This window comes from Malaclemys terrapin, chromosome 23 (assembly GCF_027887155.1).
Source record: "Malaclemys terrapin pileata isolate rMalTer1 chromosome 23, rMalTer1.hap1, whole genome shotgun sequence".
Lineage (NCBI taxonomy): Eukaryota > Metazoa > Chordata > Testudines > Emydidae > Malaclemys > Malaclemys terrapin.
Genome location: NC_071527.1, coordinates 418436 through 439249, shown reverse-complemented (window position 1 = coordinate 439249; position 20814 = coordinate 418436). Strand labels below are relative to the sequence as shown.

General features: G+C 44.4%; 2 protein-coding genes across 5 annotated transcripts in view; one reads left to right on the top strand and one right to left on the bottom strand.

Annotated features, from left to right (window-relative positions):
* LARP4 (La ribonucleoprotein 4) overlaps positions 1 to 9204 on the bottom strand; it is a 47170-nt gene extending 37966 nt beyond the window's left edge. For 2 of the 3 annotated variants that reach the window (XM_054012532.1, XM_054012533.1), the window contains exon 1: positions 9024 to 9201. In XM_054012532.1, the coding sequence (XP_053868507.1) occupies positions 9024 to 9041 (18 nt within the window). In that variant the 5' untranslated portion in view covers positions 9042 to 9201. Of the gene's footprint in view, positions 1 to 9023 lie in introns of all 3 variants that reach the window. The other variant, XM_054012534.1, reaches the window with a different exon arrangement.
* Positions 9205 to 9264: 60 nt separating this feature from the next.
* Positions 9265 to 20814, top strand: part of FAM186A (family with sequence similarity 186 member A) — a 29977-nt gene continuing 18427 nt past the window's right edge. For both annotated transcript variants that reach the window (XM_054012529.1, XM_054012530.1), the window contains exons 1-2: positions 9265 to 10163; positions 20237 to 20413. In XM_054012529.1, the coding sequence (XP_053868504.1) occupies positions 9968 to 10163; positions 20237 to 20413 (373 nt within the window). In that variant the 5' untranslated portion in view covers positions 9265 to 9967. The remainder of the gene's footprint in view (positions 10164 to 20236; positions 20414 to 20814) is intronic.

Below are 20814 nucleotides of genomic sequence, written 5' to 3'. Positions count from 1 at the left end.
CAGTTTAGAAGCATCTAAATGACTAAATGAGGCAGAAAACAGACTTTCCCCTTCCAAGAGAGAATAGATTCTTAGACAAAAGTCAGACAAATGGAAAAATTAAGTCCCTTGACACTTTATAGTATCTTGTTTCCCATTCCATAAACAGATGTGATACTGAGAGACAAGTAGCTATCCCCCCTCCCCCCCCAAAGTGCTGAGCATCTCGAGGAGATATTCCAGTTCAGTGACTAGAAAACAAATATTTACAGGTAAAGTTTCCTGCAGCAACAATTCCCCCAGTCCAGAGTTATGGGATGCACAATGACTTCAAGAGATAGGAAATTAGGAAGGCAGCAAAACTGAGTACTAGTGCATAGATACCATATCCGAAGGAGTGAAGGAAGCTAATACAGAGTACTTGAAAGAGGTTATATGGAAAACAAAATGACTTCCTCACAAGTCTCTGTTAAGGCATCTTCTCTATGTCAGTGAGTTTAACTGCAAATAAGCCTATAGCCTAAAACCCTGCAATGGTTCCCAAGAGTTTCAGTGATATTCCCGCCACCACATTACTACCGCTTTCCACACTCTCTCCCCCCGCCCCACAAAAAACTCCAAGACAACAAAATCAGAATGGTTTTGAAAGTGTTCCTCCAGCTGTTAGAAATGGAAGAACCTCGAACCCAAAATGCCTAATTAAAAGTTTCCTTGAAAAAAACACAAGTGAACTGTTACCAAACACTTACTAAAGATGACCATCTTAATTCATGCCAATAATATGATAATGGAAGAGAGAGCTGCTTGTCTTGGCATAAAGTTTCCCTAAAGAACCACAATCCAAAAAAAAAAAAAAAAATCAGGAAGTTGGATGTATCAGAGTTTAGCCTTCTAGAGTCTCTGGCATTAAGGAGTAGCTTAGTACTGTGCCTTGAAAATAGGACAAGGATAAGGAAACTGTCTAGTTAGCCATCGGAATAATTCTATTTATCTCTGCCAAGGTTCATACAAAGCCCCAAAGCATCTTATTTTCAATGTATAAGTAAGTTTATGGCATTATGCTACATGTAACAATGTCCTAGAAATATAAAGTTTTCAACGGGTTTATGGACAAGGGAGAGACAGTGATTGCCATCGTTGATTCTGGAAAACGGAGGACACACTTCAAGGTAAGAAGAATTTAGAACTAGAAGTATCAAGTTTGGTTAGAGTCACAGCTAAGTTTTCCTCTTTCATGAACGATAAGCAGAAGAATACAAGAGTGGGGGGAAGGAAAGTGAGAACAGGCAGCAGTGACATGGTTAACATGAGTGCATTATTGAGATTTTCCTCCTCACTCAATCCTTTGGGCTGAATTTATGAGGAGAGGCTGAGGGAACTGGGGTTATTTAGTCTGCAGAAGAGAAGAGCGAGGGGGGATTTGATAGCAGCCTTCAACTACCTGAAGGGGGGTTCCAAAGAGGATGGAACTAAGCGGTTCTCAGTGGTGGCAGATGACAGAACAAGAAGCAATAGTCTCAAGTTGCAGTGGGGGAGGTCTAGGTTGGATATTAGGAAACATTTTTTCACTAGGAGGGTGGTGAAGCACTGGAATGGGTTACCTAGGGAGGTGGTGGAATCACCATCCTTAGAGGTTTTTAAGGCACGGCTTGACAAAGCCTTGGCTGGGATGATTTAGTTGGTGTTGGTCCTGCTTTGAGCAGGGGATTGGACTAGATAACCTCCTGAGGTCTCTTCCAACCGTAATATTCTATGATTCTAACTGTTCCCCTAGTAGGAAATAAGACTCATGCGGACCTCACAGAAAGAGCCAAATAGTATATTTCACACATGTAGAAGTCAATGTCAAAGCAGTATGCTCCTGTCTACACCAGGAGCGCAGAGTCAGGATTTATGAACACTACAAGTTCAAACTGAGCAACACGGCCACATTTAGCTTATCATCCTGTACATCTTAGTGAATCCCCGGGTAGGACAGGCATAATGTTTACTTACTTGACAGGTGTGTTGTGACCTTAACATCCAAGCATTTTCGCACATACATAAGTGTCTCATCTTTCAATAACCAGCCACATGAATGTTGCTGTTTGTAAAGAGGATGAAGCTCCTACAGTCAACATGCCAAACAGTGGTGCTTGAAGTCAGACAGATCACTTTGCAAGGAAGTTTTTAGAAGCTTACAAATTATAAGGAGCATTTCCAAGTCAGACAAAGGCTCTGCAACTTTATTAATATGCTTACTGTAGCATCCAGAATCCAGGCACCAAAAATTGAACAAGCTGCCAGCATGGGGAATGATTTCTCCAAGTGTATGAAGTTTTTCTGAAGCCAGAGTGTGGAATGTAAGTATGCTCATTCCACCCCATCAAATGCCTTTTTAAGCACAGAGAGTTTACAGTGTGGACTCTTGCTTATTCAACTGAGCTTGATAGACAAATAATAATGTTTTTCAAATACTAGTGGCCCCATTTACCACATGAAGCCTTTTTGTTTCAGTCCACTGAAGTATTTTCACAAAGCAGTTACAACATTGCAGCGAGACAATGATCAGTAAAACCAATATTTACAAAATGACAGAACTGGCCTGCTTGAAAGCTCTGCTCAACAGAACATGGAGTCTACCAGGAAGCTATCCAGAACCAGAGAATTCCCAGAAGACATGCTCTGGATAGCAGCCAGTATGTCATTTCAGGAATAGTGGGTCATTCCAGGAATTCCCTCTGATATGGAGATAGATCGTTGATAGTGAGGGATACTTTGAATGTTTGGTATGACATCTGTCTTTTCTTTAAACTGATGTAGAGAAATATCAGTACTGGAACTCCTTGCGCATGGCCAGGGTCAGTTACAGGGGACGCCTCTGACAACACTAAGAAGCTTTTCATCCAGTTTTGCCTGCTCAAACGCCTAACCGTTTGTCTGCTCTAACTCTCCAAGGAGTAGGCTTGTTCGGCTTTGGATGTGAGAAATTCTGAGGGGATCAGATACCAGCATATTCAGTTAGCATTTCAGCTTGATATAAAAAACTTATCTTATGGAATGGTTTTGCAGTTAGTTCTCACAAAACCTAAACATGAGCACTCAAACTTTGTGTTTCAGTCTGTGGTCCTTTTCAGAGTCAAAACTAATAAACTCTCCTTAAGAGAGATTAGAATAATTGACAGACATCACTTATGGTATCCTGAAATGTAAGCACTGTATTTCTTTTGGATTTCAATAAATTCTCTAAAGATTGGCTTTCACAATTAAGTCTAACTAGTTTTACGTGAACCTCTGGTCATTTTCCTATGTGTTTAATAATTTCTCCTGCTAGGCATCCTCTTCAAAATAATTTTGTTTAACAGATACTTGCTCATCGTACTTTATCCTGCAGTGAAGTCATAATGCTGAATTTGTGACATCAGTGATTTCCTTGGCAACAGACTGGGAGCACAAGATTGGGGCTCCCCTTTAGGAACAAATATTTTGTACTTATATAGCAGACCTTTTCATCTGAGACTGTCAAATAATTTTACAGCTGGGAAAACTGAGGCAGAGAAAAACAGAGTGACTTGACAAAGGTCACATCATAAATCTATTGCAGAGCTGGGAATCCTCAGCAGAATAATGTGAAACATTTATTGCGGGGGGTGGGGAAAGAGAGAAGATGCTGGCAAATCAAGTTAAACTCAGAAAAAGGCAACAGCCTTCCAGAAAGTATCTAGCGCACACGTCTTTTAAGGTTTAGAAATAAAAGAGTAAGGCAGCATTGAAGCAGATAAACCATGGCTGATATTCCCAAACAGAGCTCCTTTCTGCTCATTGTTAGCAGACATCTTGTTGTCAACTAAGGAGGAATTAGAAATAAGCAAGTACCCTGAACATCTCAGGAAACTCAGAAAATAAATTATAATATTAACAGTTGTGTGGAAGCGGATTTGACCGAACACAATGGCTTCTCCATTAGTTAAGATGGCTACCCACTGCCAAAATCTGGCTCGTGCAACTTTGTAAAGCACTTTTAAGAGATGCCGTAAGAGGTGCTAGATAAAACGAGATTCCATTTTTATTAACTTATCTTTATGACAACAACGTTTTCCAGGAGAGGGACATGCAGGATAATGCACACCATGTATGCTGCAGTTTTTAGGCCAACGAGCAGAGCTACGGATTGATTATACTCTGCTTGGAGCATGAGATTTTTTAACTGCTTTTGTCACAACCCTCATATGAGCCTGCATGAGTTTTGTCTTATTGCCACAAAAGGGGAAGGAGGAAGCCCTTACACACTGAATGGTGCTACTCAGGCATATTCCTTTCATGCTGCCATGGCTCTACAGCTATGAAACATCACTGAGGCAGCAACTAGGAGAGATTGCCTAATTACATTTCTTAAGTTTCCCCAACAGTTTAAATAGCTAAATATACACAATTCTAATATTTCCCAGTAAGGGAGTAATGTGGTAACCACCTCAATGTTCATTACAGTCTAATTCTGAAGTAAAGCTCTTGAAATTCAAATTAGAAATATCAAATCACAGTTGTGATTGTACTGTGAAAAACTCAAAGCATTCTTCCAATGTACTACCATTGTTTATTTAATGCGAATATGCTTGGCCCTGCACCATACACACAAATACAGGCTCTGTAACAAAGAGACATGGGACGTACTTCTGCACAGACGTCATACTATTATTACATGCCCACAGTTCATTCTATCAACATCTCTAACCCTACACCAGGTTGGAAAAGTAATATATTTAGCACCAATAATGTTTCAAATTACATACCATACCAAGTATCACAGGGGTAGCCGTGTTTGTCGCTTTTTACAGATCCAGACTAAGAGTCCTGTGGCACCTTATAGACTAACAGACGTATTGGAAAGCTTATGCTCCAATACGTCTGTTAGTCTATAAGGTGCCACAGGACTCTTTGTCGCTTTACACCATACCAAGGCAGCATTTTTTAAAAGTGCATCAGTACTCCTATTCCTAATTAGCACTGTGTGCATGTATGATGAATTTCAGTTGTGTTTTAACAAAAACAGTTTACAGTTACCAGCTAACCTTCCCCATGAGCATCTTGATCTCAAATACAATCTTGTTTTGTATATATGGTATAAATTTTCTGGGCCAAATAGTGCTGAGGTACACCAGTCCCAAACTGGATTAACTGCCTTGAACTCCAGTGTAGCAGTAGAATTTGACCAGTCATATGAAGATAACAGAAGTTAATCATGGATGACATATAGCTTATCAGCAGAAGGGAAAGGAGTAGATCAAACAAAGCAACTAACCAAGTTATAGCATAAGACTTGCTGAATCTTCAGACAGTCACTCCCTGGATACATAGATTCCTATTTGCTCAAGCTAATTTAAAGTCTAAGCCCTATTCCTATTATGGTGCCTCATTTCTGTCAAATTATTTTAATTCTAGGATCTGCCTCAAAGCATTTGCTGCTCAGAAATAACTAGCTCCTCTCCTATAAATTTAACTTTTTTACCCTATGGTCAATTACAGGTGTAGACAGCAGTTCACAACTTTAAATAGTGTTAGTTATCAGCCTGTGGCTTTGAAGAGCAATTCTGCAATTTAACCAAAAATGGAAAAGAAAAAAAACTGAATCAAAGCACTATGGCTCTGTGGTAAGATCATTTTTCCAAAGTGACACAAACAATATTCATTCCAAAACTTAAATGGCTTTCTTCAAGGAAGTTAGGGGGTTCCCCGGTCCCTTTCTTTAAGCATTCTTAACCACAGTACAAATTTAACTACTCATCTGAAATATTAACAAAACTACCATATTATAAACTAATAGTACATGACCCGTTAATTAACCTCAGGTCAATTATTCGGAACTCTAGTATGTTCAATTCTATAATTAACGTGAACATAGAAATCACAGATCAGTATCTAGTCCAGTCCCCTGCACTGAGACAGGACTAATTATTATCAGACCATCCTTGAAAGGTGTTTGTCTAATCTGCTCTCAAAACCCTCCAGTGATGGAGATTCCAAATTTGTTCCAGTGCTTAACTACCCTTACAGTTAGGAAGCTTTTCCTAAGATCTAAAATAAATCTCCCTTGTCACAATTTAAGCCCATTACTTCTTGTCCTGTCTTCAGTGGTTAAGGAGGGAGAACAGTTTATCACCCTCCTCTTTATAACAACCTTTTATGTACTTGAAGACTTATCTCCCCCCCTCAATCTTCTTTTCCCCAGACTTAAACCCATTTTTTCTAAACTTTCCTCATAGGTCATGTTTTCAAGACCTTTAACCATTTTTGTTGCTATCCTCTGGACTTTCTCTAATTTGTCCACATCTTTCCTAAAACGTGGTGCTCAGTAGTGAACTCATCAGCCTTATCAGTGCTGAGTAGAGTGGAAGATTGTTATAGGCAAGACACCAGAAATCACTCTTGCTAATATATTCCAGAATAATATTTGCCTCCCCCAACAGTATTACTTTTAATATGAATCAGTCTGCTCTACTATAACCTCCAGATCCTTTTTTGCAGTACTCCTTCCTAGAGTCATTTCCCCATTTTGTATTTGTGCAATTGATTATTCCTTTCCAAGTGCAGTACTTTTAATTTAATTCTATTTATGTCACACCATTTCTCCAGTTTGTCAAGATAATTTTTAATTCTAATCCTGTCCTCCAAAGCGCTTGCAACCCCTATCAGTGTGGTATCGCCAGCAAACTTTAGAAGTGTATTCTCTCCATTACCAAATCATTTATGAAGATATCGAATAGAACCAGACCAATGACAGACCCCTATGGGACCCCCACTCCATATGCCCTTTCATCTTGGCTGTGAACCTCGGATAACTAGTGAGTACAGTTTTCAAACCAATTCCACACCCAACTGATAGATGAATCTAGGCTACATTTCTCCAGTTTGTTTATGAGACTGTCATGTGAGATAGTATCAAAAGCCCTACTGATGTCAAGATATATCACATCTACTGGTTCCCCCCACTCATAAGGCTTGTTACCCTGACAAATAAGGATATTAGGTTGGTTTGACATGATTTGTTCTTAACTGATAATAAGGTGATAAGTAACTTCTAGGTGCTTACAGATTGTCAATTATGTTGATTTGTCTTACAGTAAATTAAGTCAAATCGATTTGGAACATTTAAACAAAAAGTGCACTACAGACTATGAAATCTAAACAATGGAATTAAATTTCACTAAAGTGATGCAGAAAGTGTTTGCTAAACACATTGATCTTTCAGTAATAGTAGATGAGAGATCATTTGGCTCTAACAGATATCAAAGTTCCTAACTGTCAGGGTATTAAACACGGAATAAATTGCCTAGGGGGGTTGTGGAATCTCCATCTCTGGAGATATTTAAAAGTAGGTTAGATAAATGTCTATCAGGGATGGTCTAGACAGTATTTGGTCCTGCCATGCGGGCAGGGGACTGGACTCGATGACCTCTTAAGGTCCCTTCCAGTCCTAGAATCTATGAATCTATGACTTCATACACAGCCAAGGCTGAGGAAACATTTTACCTAAAAGTGTGGGTCTAATTTATTTGCTGGTGCAATAAAGAAGCAGTCTACCTTGTCCATCAAGGCTACAAACCACAATAAAAACAACAAGAAAAGCATAGTTGTAAGTTTTCAGATTCAAAAGAAATGTTCCTTAATGTGCCATGTGTATTTAGGTTCAAAGTACAGAAACACTATACACTTGTATGTACTAGGTTTAGTTGATGAAATTATATAGTCTTTAAGTTTACCAAAAAATCCATTGCTTCCATTTTTTTTCCCAATTCAGTTTACTAAACTGAAAGACTAACCACAGCAGCTGAATTAAGGAAAACCAGGAAGTCCATTGAAACAAGGAAGCAGCCAGTTTCTTAGCTGCAAGTAACTACATTACTGAGTTTATGTAATCTTCAAAAAAATTACAAAGAGTGCAAGTCCAAGAGTACAAATTCTAATCTTAAAAGAGAATTCATAGTTTATCCCTTTTCTACTCTCTATATATTGTTTTTTCTAGGCTTAAAAGTTTCCCATATGTTACTTTACAAAGGCACTTCCACAATTCCTCTGGTCTTCAACATGCTTTGAATACATCAGAGAAAAAAAATATTTCAATACAAAAAAAATTTCAACTTGATATGGTTTGATAGGAATTAATTACAGCAAAATATATACACAATTAAGAGATCCTGCTAGATTTGATTCTCTGTCTCACCACAGTTGCCTTACAACCTGTAGGATACAATCTTTCCACAGGCTCTATTTATGGGCACAGTTAGCCAGTGCCAAGTTGCTAAGTTGCAGCTTTGCTAGTTTGACGTTTATACAATGCAAAGAACAATATGCTCTGGAATCTACTCAAAGCATTAGCTAGGCAGAGAAAGCAAGGGATCAGCTGATTATATTGCACACATGCCATGGCAGCCTCTGCTTTAAAAAAAAAAGAAAAAAAAGAGGGAGGGTGACGAAAGAGAAAAAAAATCTACGAGATTTTAAAATTAAAAAAAGACTTCCAATGGTTTCTCTCGCCCACCCCCCACCGTGTAACCTTCACACGCGCCGCGCCATGCACCAGGCAGCCACCAGAGCAACTTTTACAAAAGGTCAATGCGGTGCCTTTCAAGACTTCCCCTCCCCCACCCACTTTCCCTCTCTCTAGCATGGCCCCGAGAGCCCGGGCACTGACAGACCCTCTCGGGGACGAAGAGATGGGGCGAGGTTTCCTTAACCCCCAGCCCCATCGCGCCGCCGCCGCCCTCCCCCCCCTCGTTCACCTTCGCTCTCAACCCGCCCCCTCACCTCAGCCCCTCACTCCTGTCACCCCCCAAAGTCCACTCACGCGGCCTCCTGGGCCCCCCCGGCTCCCCCCACTCACCCTCCTCGAGGTGACTCCACAGCCCCTTCCCCCAGGCCGGATGTGCTGTGTCAGGCCCGGCCCCTCCCCCCGGGCCCGGCCGGCTCGCTCCGCCGCGGCAGCAGCGTGTGCGGCCTGGAAAGTCACATGGCCCCACAAGGCGGCCGGCCGGCCTCGCCGCCTCCCCCACGCCTGGCCCCCTCCTCACCTCCACGAACAGCAGCATCCTCCTTCTCCCGCCTCCCCCCGAGGCCAGCGGGCCTGGGATCCCGGCTCGGACGGCTCCCCGCTCCCAGGCAGGCTCCGGCAGCGCCAGCGATAAGGACACTCGGGCTCCGCCTCCGGCTGCTGCCGCCAGCCAGGGCCCGGGCCCCCGCCCCTTCCAGAGCCTCCGCCTCTCCCCGGCCGCCACCGCCTCTGCCGGGTCACCACCTGGAAGTCCTTCCGGGGTCATCGAAGGCAGTTGGACGAAACTAGCCCGGGTCCTCTTGGGAACGTACTATTGCCCGGGGGGGAACCATTCTGCGTGGTATGGGATGAGGTGTCAGAGGGGGTGTACCATTCTCTACGCTATTGGGATTGTTCAGAGGGCATGTACCAATCTCTGTGGGGGAATCAGTTGGAGTGGTCCTCTCCTTGTTTGTCCGTTGGGTGGAACGTGCCATTCTCGGTGCAGGGAGGGGATGCACGGGGGAATGTACCATTCTGTGTGCCCCTGAAGGGGCCATTGCGCCACCTCAGGACGTGCCCAGCACAGAGCCATCATGTAGCATCCAAACAGGGTGACCTCACGTCAAGGCTGCACAGAGCAATGCAAGGGCCCCAAGGTGGGATCATGCCCCATTGAGATGCCATCATGGCCCTACATCATGCTGAGCCTGGGGCCATGGAAGTGGATTTCAAGTATCACCAACCTCAAGCCTTCAAAACCATGAGTCAGCCTTCAGAAGCGTAAGACTGAGTTAAAAACAATACACTTGGGGCTCTTCTGGTTCATGTTTGCCCTCTTTTCTCCACAACTCTGAGATAAAGGCCGAGAGTCTCACAGTAATCTCAGCACTCCAAGATCTGAGGCTTCAAGAAGAATACCAAATATTGTGATACCTGTGACAAGTCACAAGAGTTACAACACTGCATCACATCAAGATCTTGATGAGCCTTAAACAGAGCAATGAGATATCAAGAAAGCTGGGTCGTGTTGTACTCAAACATCACTGTGACCCACAAGATGCTGAAATGTGGCTCTATTTCACAGGCCCCAACAGATGTTTTGTCACCCTTTTTATCAGAGACAGAGGAGCTGTCCCCCACCCTCAGGAGGAGAAAATTAATCTACCCAGAATAACAGGTAACCTGTGAAAAAGACCAACATGTCTCCAATTCTGAAAGAAATAGACTCTCTCAGGCTAAGCTCTTTGGGGCAGGGACCTACTTTTTTTTTAATATGTTCATGGGCATAATTGAGGAGCAGGCATTGCCCTCCCAACTCCAAGCCTCTGGCAGGCACAGAATTTACACACATCGCCACATGCAGCCTCATTGGCCTGACTGGAGCTGCCCCCCCCATATATAAAAGTCAAACTATGCCTGTGTATATGCTTGTATATTACCTAGCATCATGCGGATCTCTGATCCATCAATACAAATAATTTGTAATAATAAACACTCACTCATACACACATGCTTGCATACACAGACACTTAGTTATCTCTCCTGTCTATTTGGGGATAGTTCTTTACTGCCACCCATCACTTTAGTATCTGCGTGCCTTCCACATAAAAGCAGTACTAAACTGAAATCCCCAGTGCACTTTGTGAAGACTCTGGCATTTCACCCTTTATGGGGTAAAAATTCCAAAGCTCGGGGTAGTGTTTATTAATTGAATTTGATTAATTTGCCTTCTTTTTGTGATGTGGAGGGGTATTGGTTGGGGGTTTTGGGTAGAAAAGGGTGTCTATCAGCATAAGCAGTGCTGATTGAAATTTTGTAATTCCAAAAAAAATGGCCTTTTTTCAAAACCTGACATTTTCTTGAACATTTTTTTCTTTGTTTCCTTTAAAAAAAAAAAAAAAAAAAAAACTTTGAAAACAAGACATTTAGTCTGTTTTTACTTTATAATTTTTTTCCCCAAACTTTCTCTCCCTTTTTTCCTCCCTTTTTTCAGTGGTAAAATACAAAAAAAAAGGGGGGAGGTGAAAGGGGGAAGAGGAGTGAAAAGAAAAAGGGGAAAGAATGTCGGGGGAAGAAAAACTGAAAACAAACCCAAAACCCCAAGATATAAAACAAACATTTGTGAAAAACTTTTAATATACAAAAAATTGTTGATTTTTGAAAATCGCATAATGAAAAAATCAACAAAATTGTGTACATTTTTGTCCAGCCCTCCATTTTAGGACTCTTGCACCTATCTTTGAGTATCTGGTATTGGCCACTATTGGAGACAGGATACTGCAGTAGGTGGACTCCTGATCTTGTCTGGCAATTCGTAGGTTCCTAATGCTTTTTTCCCATAACTCATTGGAGGCCATCAGAGGCCTGTATTCCAAGGATGATCTGTTTTCCCCACTCACACACCATAAGATGGCAAAGAGCTTTAATTCTTTGTACTTGTAGGATAAGATCAAGAGCAGAAACAGCTGAAAGTTTGGAGTGGGAAATGGAATAATTCACTGTGTGGAGTCCTGAAGGGGGGTCAGGGGAGAAGGAACAAATGCCAACATTTCAATTGAGAGAGACAAGGTGAGTGAGGGAATATCTTACTGGACCAACAGTGAGAGATACAAGCTTTCAAGCTTACGCAGAGCTCTTCTTCAGGTGTGAAGAGCTCTGTGTAAGCACAAAAGCGTGTCTCTCTCACCAAGAAAAGTTGGTCCAATAAAAGATATTACATCACCCATCATGTCTCCCTAATATCCTGGGACCATCATAGCTACAACAACACTGCATACAACATTTCAATTTGCCAGCTTGTCAGGGCAGTGAGTTCTGCTAAATAAAGAAAAATCTCCAAAGAGTACAAGAAGGATCCAAGAACAATGATTTCCAGCCACAATATTGCACTGATAATCAAAGTATGGTCCACGGGCCACCTGTGGTCACCTTTTCTGGTGCTCTGCAGACTGAAATATTTTATAGCCAAAAGGTAAGAAATTGGGGGTTAGTGGGGAAGTGAGTCCATGAAAAGCTTTTTCTTAAATAGCCTTACAAAGCATTAAAAGCTTGAGCACCAGTTATGTTAGGGAATCCCTGCAGCTCCTCTCCAGGAATGGCTTCATTTGAAATTACTCTGACAAGCAATTCTATTTTTAAAATGTCCAGCACCACTAGACTCTTGTCCCTGCAAACACTCACATGTGTCCTGCTGAGGACTACTTGTGCTTGCAGTACATAAATGATAGAAAGATTATTGGACAACTGCGGCTCTGAACTTTTGTAGTACAGCCAGCAATGTCACCTTCTACCAGAAAGCTGACTGGGATATAACTGTTCTAGGATATAACTGTTCTAGAACCTTCTTGTTAAGCGCTCCTGTTGAAATCTCCCTAGGGGTTATTTCATTAGTAAATCCTGTTTGGTAGGTGTCTTATCTATGTACATTCCATTCACTGTGCCTGATGATATCAGAAGAGAACCAGAGGAAAGGTTATTATGACATCACCCAGACAAATAGAATATTCTCATCTCTTGGTGACATGTCCATTTGCCCCTCTGCTAACAGCCAGATTAACTGGACCTCCAACTACACCTCTAGAACGAGGAAACTAAACAGGCTTACCCTGTGATTCAGTTTGAAATTGTCAGAAGTTTATTCTTAGTGCAGGAAAACTACCAGGTCCTAAACATGGTAGTGCAGGAATCATCATCTTCATCATCATCATCAGGAAGCTCATATGAATCTGAAACAAACTCAGAACCTGAGCCTGAAGCTGCAACTTCTAAATTGGAACTCACTATCAGTCCTCTCACTGAAATCCCCCCCTCAGTGAAGAACATATTGGAGAAAATTGATGCTGCCCAGCTCAACAGAGCCAGGAAGGTACATGTTGACACTGAGCACCTGATCTTTGGGGCTGCTGAATGCCTCCTGTGAGTAGGATGCAAGGGAGACTATCCCTTTGTAGGAGAGGCATCAGAGATAGGTGGAGGTCTCAGATTTTATTCCCATTACCATTAGGGATCTTGAGTTGTTTCCATTTTTAGTGAACAGCTCATGTCCACTGCCAGTTGGTTTTATTAGCCATTTGAGGAGCAGAATATTTGCTTCCTGATATTTGGCACTTTGAAATAAAGGGACATGATCCTGAGAAGTGTTAAGCACTCCCATTTGCAGTGCTGAGACCCACCCTAGCTAGGTTCTATTCCTAGCTCATCCCCTGTTATATGTTACTATAGCACCCAGATCTCCTAACTGAGATCAGAGCCTCATTGTACTAGGCAGCACATAATGAGAGGCAGCTCCTGCCTCTAAGTTTACAGTCTGAATAGAGAAGTCAAACAAAAGGTGGGAGAAAGGAAGTATTATCTCACATAGAAATTTAAGTGACTTGCCCAAGGTCACACAAGGAGTCTGTGGCAGAATGAAACCTAGCTCTCCTGAGTCCCAGTCCAGTGGATTTACTTACCTGGGCTTGAGCTCCCTGCATGCAGGGTGTTCTAGAAACAGTATTATTAAGGCCCCATCCTGTCTCTTTAGGAGGTTTTTAAGCAACTGTTTGTAATTCTGGACAATGTGAACCGGGTATGTGACCGCTTCAAAGGGGACGAAGTGATGGACCCAGAGATAGAAGAACAGTTCTTCCTCTCTGGCACTTGGGCTGAGAGGAAACGGAGGGCACTTCTACTGGACAAAGTAGCCATCTTGCTCAAAGCCAGCACAGCTCAAGGGAAAGATTTAAAGTTCGTTCTGGAATCGTTAAAAGAATGGGGTAAGTTAATGGAGACAGATGGCCTCTGGGATGCTCCAGGGTACAGGCAGCTCTAGAGCCATAGCCCTAAACTTTAGGATGTCTGGAACCATGCTCTCCACCTGGCCCCTATATCTCTATCATGGGGTCAGTCAAAAACCTGGATCCAAAAGCCTCTGAACTTTGGGGAAGTTTTGAGCTGGATTCCAACTTCATAGTTTGATCCCATTGTGATGTTTGGGTGATCACCCAGGCTGGTAAGGGGTTCGGTCACCACCTTCCGTTATAACCTTGGGGTGATTTAATGCTGTGCTGCTATGGCTCAGATCCCAGACACCAGTAGCTTGCTCACAAGCACAAGGTCTTACCCTGGCTTTCTCTGGCCTCCTCCTTCCAGAGTAACACCAACAGTTCTTACAGGCCTGTGTTTCCCCAAATCCATCCTTTCCCCAGACAGTCTAATTTTTCCCCTCTAGTTCATGACCCCCAAAGGCATGAAACTAGACTCCCAATTATCATCTCACTTTGCCACACACACTCCTCACAGTTTGCACACCCGAGAACTGCTTGGGTAAAAACAAACACATTGTTTATTTAATAGAAAAACCACAGATTCAAAGATGAAATAGTAAGAGAGAGCAAACATATACAAGTTACACAGTAAATAAACATAAAGACACAGCTTCAGATGTCTTCTATATTAGTTAAAATCTTTTTTCTAATACAAGTTACCTATTGCCTTTAAACAGTTTCCCAGCATGCCTCCTAACTGTTGGGGGATCCAGTGTTTCACAGACAACTTCTCACTTAGAGGCGGTCCCTCAGTTTCTGGATGAAAACTTCAGCTTCAAGGCTCCTTTCAAAAAAAAATATATATATTGATCCTTTTTTTTCCCCCCCCTCTCAGAGTATGTCTACACTACGAGAGTAGTTCGATTTTACTTAAAGCGAATTTGTGGAACCGATATTACAAAGTCAAACGTGTGTATCCACACTAAGGACAGTAATTCGACTTTGTGAGTCCACACTAACGGGGCAAGCGTCGACATTGGAAGCAGTGTACTGTGGGCAGCTATCCCACAGTTCCCACAGTCCCCGCTGCCCATTGGAATTCTGGGTCGAGCCCCCAATGCCTGCTGGAGCAAAAAATGTGTCGAGGGTGGTTTTGGGTAACTGTCGTCATTCAGCCCTCACTCCCGCCCTCCCTCTGTGAAAGCGCCGGCGGGCAATCAGTTCGCACACTTTTCTGGTGATTGACAGCGCGGACGCCACAGCCCTGCGAGCATGGAGCCCGCTGCGATCATCGCTGCAGTTATGGCCGTTGTCAACATCTCGCACCTTATCATCCACCTTTTTCAGAGGCAGATGCTGACAAATCGGGCAAGGAGGCTACGGCAGCGCGGTGAGGACATTAAGTCTGAGAGGGGCACAGACCTCTCACAAAGCACGGGACCCCGTGCCATGAACATCATGGTGGCAATGGGTCATGTTGATGCTGTGGAATGGCGATTCTGGGCCTGGATAAAAAGCACGGACTGGTGGGACCGCATAGTGCTGCAGGTCTGGGATGAATCACAGTGGCTGCGAAACTTTAGGATGCGCAAGGGAACTTTCCTGGAACTTTGTGAGTTGCTGTCCCCTGCCCTGAAGTGCAAGGACATCCGGATGCGAGCAGCCCTGACTGTCCAGAAGCGAGTGGCCATAGCCCTCTGGAAGCTTGCAACGCCGGACAGCTATCGGTCAGAGGCGAATCACTTTGGAGTGGGCAAATCTACCGTGGGGATTGCTGTGATGCAAGTAGCCAACGCAATTGTTGATCTACTGCTCTCAAAGGTAGTGACCCTGGGTAACGTGCAGGTGATCATAGATGGCTTCACTGCGGTGGGATTCCCAAACTGCGGTGGGGCTATAGATGGAACTCACATCCCTATCCTGGGACCGGACCACCAGGCCAGCCAGTACATTAACCGAAAGGGATACTTTTCAATGGTACTGCAAGCACTGGTGGACCATAGGGGACGTTTTATCAACATCAACGTCGGATGGCCGGGCAAGGTTCATGACGCTCGTGTTTTCAGGAACTCTGGTCTGTTTAGACAGCTGCAGGAAGGTATTTACTTCCCGGACCACAAAATAACTACTGGGGATGTGGAGATGCCTATAGTGATCCTCGGGGACCCAGCCTACCCGCTAATGCCCTGGCTCATGAAGCCCTATACAGGCGCCCTGGACAGTGAAAAAGAACTCTTCAACTACTGGCTGAGCAAGTGCAGAATGGTAGTGGAGTGTGCTTTTAGACGTCTGAAGGGGAGATGAAGAAGCTTACTGACTCGCTCTGATCTCAGCGAAACCAATATCCCCATTGTTATTGCAGCTTGCTGTATGCTCCACAATCTCTGTGAGAGCAAGGGGGAGACGTTTATGGCGGGGTGAGAGGTTGAGGCAAATCGCCTGGCTGCTGATTACGCCCAGCCAGACAGCCGGGCGATTAGAAGAGCCCAGCGGGACGCGCTGTGCGTCCGGGAAGCTTTGAAAGCTAGGTTCCAGAGTGAACAGGGTAACCTGTGACTATTAATTTTGTCTAAACAGAAGCTGAACCTGCCCCCGTTTCTTTACCCAGTTAATGTTGACTATCCTCTCCAGTTACCAACCCTCTTCCCCCCCTTCCAACACACCTTTAAAAATAAAATAAATGAAACTTTGTTCATTAACACCGTTTTCTTTATTAAGGATTTCGTGGTAAAGTGTTGAAACTGGGACGCAGACTGGTGGGGAGCGGGTGTAGTGATGGAAAGGACGCTTCTAAACTCGAGGAATGACAGGCTCCTGCTCCTAGAGCGGTCCGCAGTGGTGGACTGGTTGTTTCAACGGAGCCTGCCACCCCTCCTTTTCGGGACTCTGTGTGTGGAGGCTATGTGACTTTGTGGCGGGGGAAGGCGGTTACAGATCCCCTGTTGCATGGCTCTGTCATCCAGGCTAAGGACCGCTGCATAAGATCTGTAACCGCCCTCCCCCGCCACAAACTCACATAGCCCCCCCACACAGAACATGAAAACCACCTCCCAGACTGACCAGGGTGCCTAGTGACTGCAATGTGTGTGTGACCTTCTGCCGAACCTGCCCCTGTGTCTGTACCCTGGTAAAGGTGACTGTCCTCTCCAATTACCAACCCCCTTCCCCCTCTTCAAACACAGTCTCCTCTAAAAGAATATGACGGAAACAGTAATTAACAGAAACGTATTTTTTATTAACAACTACACAGTTAGGGGATGACACTGGGACGGGGGCTTGGGTGAGGTGCTTTTGGAGTGAAGGAAAGGACTTATCAGATCTTTGGGAATGAGAGCCTTCTGCTACTTGAGCAGTCTGCAGGGGTGGAGTGACTGTTTTCACGGCCCCTGCCGCCCCTCCTTCTTGGGACTTTGGGGGAGGCGGGGATGGGACTTTGTGGCGGGGGAGGGCGATTAGAGATAGAATGCAGCGGGGCTCTGTCCTCCTGCCTCTGGTCCTGCAGAACATCTACAAGGCGCCGGAGCGTGTCCGTTTGCTCCCTCATTAGTCCAAGCAGCGGTTAAGTCGCCTGCTGGTCTTCCTGCCACCACCTGTCCTCCCGTTCGCTGTGTGATCACTGCTATTGCGACATGTTCTCCCTCCACTGGGTCTGCTGTGCCGCCTCGGCTCGGGAGCAGCCCATAAGTTCTGAGAACATCTCGTCCCGTGTCCTTTTCTTTCGTCGTCTGATCTGTGCCAGCCTCTGGGAGCGGGATGCCGGGGTAGCTCGGGAGACACTCGCAGCTGTGGGATGGGAAAAAGGGAGTGAATTCCTCACAAAGATACAGTTTTGCAAACAATTAATAGTCTTTCTCTGTGAACAAGACCATGCACAGTACCTATCACATGCGCACTCAGTACAAGGTCGAATTTTCGGCCTTCCCATTGAGTGCCTGGGGTCTTGCTGTACAGATCACACAAGCGGGGCCGGACAACGGAATTCGGCTAGCAGGCAGACATGGTAAGACGTAGACTTTTGGCTGCTTAAAGCTTAATTTATAGCAGTGCCCTCCTTTCACATTCCAAGCAATGCTCCTAGCGTTGGCCAGTTCCTGCTGCCGGCAATCCGGATAGCATGAACTCTGCCCCTGTCCCACCCCCCTCGCGGCTGTCTCCGAGAAAGATCCCTGCATGCTGCCCCTGTCCCGCCTCCACCACGTGGCTGTAAACCGCCGGTTACAGATATGTAAAGGAACAGGCAATCAATCCCAATACTAACATTCCCCTAATTCAAAGCAGGTCACCATGAGTGATATCACTCTGATGAGGATTTCGGAGACAGAGAAAGACCGCATGCTGCATGAATGCCAGCAAACACCAGGGCCGTATGCCACCATGCATTGCGAGGCAATGATCCTGGAGTACTTGCTGCTAGCCTGGCGCGGAAAAGTTTCCTACCATGGAGGGTGCAATAAGGCCGCTCTCCCCAGGAACCTGATGCAAAGGCTTTCACAATACCTCCAGGAGAGCTTTGTGGAGATGTCCCAGGAGGATTTCTGCTCTATCCCCGGACATATTGACAGAATTTTCCAGTAGCTGCACTGGCAAGGACTAAAAACTAAAGCGCCTAGGGCAAACTAATCATGAAAAATCCATTGTTAAGATACCATTCCTATTCTGTTCAAAATAAATGTTTAAAACACTTACCTACTGATCCTTCCCCTGATTCACAGTCTGGGTTACCGCCTTGGAAGGGTTGGTAGGGGGTCTCCGTGAGGGTGATGAAGAGATCCTGGCTGTCGGGGAAATGAGCTTTGAAAGCGCTGTCGACTGCCTCGTCCTCCTCATCTCCTTCCTCATCTTCCCCATCTGCGAACATCTCCGAGGAAGCGGCCATCAACAATACCCCATCGTCAGAGTCCACGGACAGTGGTGGGGTAGTGGTGGCGGCCGCACCTAGAATGAAATGCAGTGCCTCGTAGAAACGGCATGTCTGGGGCTGGGATCTGGAGCGTACGTTTGACGCTTTGGTCTTCTGGTAACCTTGTCTCAGCTCCTTGATTTTCACGCGGTACTGCATTGCATCCCGGCTGTATCCTCTCTCCGTCATGGCTTTTGAAATCTTCTCGTAGATCTTCGCATTCCGTTTTTTCGATCGCAGCTCCGAAAGCATGGACTCATCGCCCCACACAGCGATCAGATCCAAGACTTCCCGATCAGTCCATGCTGGGGCCCTCTTTCTATTCTGCGATTGCATGGTCACCTCTGCTGGAGAGCTCTGCATCGTTGCCAGTGCTGCTGAGCTCGCCACGATGTCCAAACAGGAAATGAGATTCAAACTGGCCAGACCGGAAAAGGAATTCAAATTTTCCCGGGTCTTTTCCTGTGTGGCTGGTGGCTGGTCAGAGCATCCGAGCTCGGACTGCTGTCCAGAGGTGGGATAGCTTCCGGAGCTATTAGCGTCAAATTCCATCCACACCTACCCTAATTCGACATGGGTATGTCGAATTTAGCGCTACTCCCCTCGTCAGGGAGGAGTACAGAAATCGATTTAAAGAGATGTCTGTGTCGAAATAAATAGCTTCGTTGTGTGGACGGGTGCAGGGTTAATTCGAATTAACACTGCTAAATTCGACATAACCTCCTAGTGTAGACCAGGTCTCAGATTATGGTGATTCCTGGTTATTCAGACTAGGGAAATTCCCAGTTGTCTCAATATCTTTCCATTAAGTTTAATGGTCTACCATTATCCTTTCCTGGGCTGAACAACGGATAGGTACTTGAAGCTGGTATAATGTAAGCAACTGGCTTGGGAGGTAGCCTATCCCTGCCTGATTGCTTCATCGCCCTGTTTTGAGGCCATGCTAAAGTTGCCCCACAGTTCCAATTTACAATTTTCTGTGTATACACATACTTATATTAATAATCATGGTCTATATACATATCTCATAATGACCATCAAATTCAGAACATTACAAGCTTTATCAAAACCTTACTTGGTATATTTTTATAGTACAATGACAGTATACAGTCAGTTGATTTAAATGCTTATTTTGGGGGGTTAAACTTCTTGTTCTCCCCATGGGGTGTCTGGACTCCAATTGTCACACCCATCTCTGCTCAAACCCTGCAGGTATATAGTGGGGGAGTCTGATTTACAGGACCATCTTGAATCTAACCTTTAGAATACCAGGAATCAGGTGATTTGCCCTCATGGTCTCCACTGAAGGATCTAAGATGTGTTATATTAGTTTTTAATAGCTGTCACACACACTGTCCCCAAACATGATCCCCACTTCCTTCTCACCAACAAGGGGAGACACCCACTTGCCCACCTCCTTAGCCCTCTCAGAGGCCCTTACTGAACGCCCTAAGACTCCATCTCACACCTGACTGTAGACATGTCACATATAAATTGCTAACCATCAGGCTGAGATCTTTTGTGTCATTTAATAAGGGTTTGATTTTCTGCTGGAAGGTAATTAATGTGAGCTTCATTCCCCTTTTTGCTTTGGCTCTTTTCAAGGTGAAATGTTGTCAGAAGGCAAAGAACAAGTAGGAGACACCCCCACTGTCCAGTGGGTCAGTGATATGGAGACCAAGCTGCTGACTTCCCTTGATTATACAGAAGGGTGTATAATGCAGCTAATCGATCTCTGCACACCTCTTGTGGAACACAGAAGGAAAAAGAGGGGGAAATCAAGTATGTGTTTCAAATATTTTGGAATAAGAAAAGAGGGAAAAAATAATATTTCTGATTAATTTGGAGGAACAAAGGTTTGATGCATATGCAGCCAGATTTTCAAAAGTGACCTTCAAGCATGAGGCATTTCAATATGCTTTATTGAGAGCACCCCGAAGTGTTTTCCCAGTCAGAGGCAAACTAAGTAGACAGGAAGAAGAACAGGAGTACTTGTGGCACCTTAGAGACTAACAAATACAGAAAAGATTATTATCCCCATTTTAAATATGGGGGACTGAGCAGTGAAGAATCTAGCCTAATGTCGCACAGAGAGTTTGAGGCAGAGCCATACATTGGACCCAGATCTTCTGAGTTTTGTCCCAGAACCTTAACCATAGGACCATCCTTCATTTCATTATAGA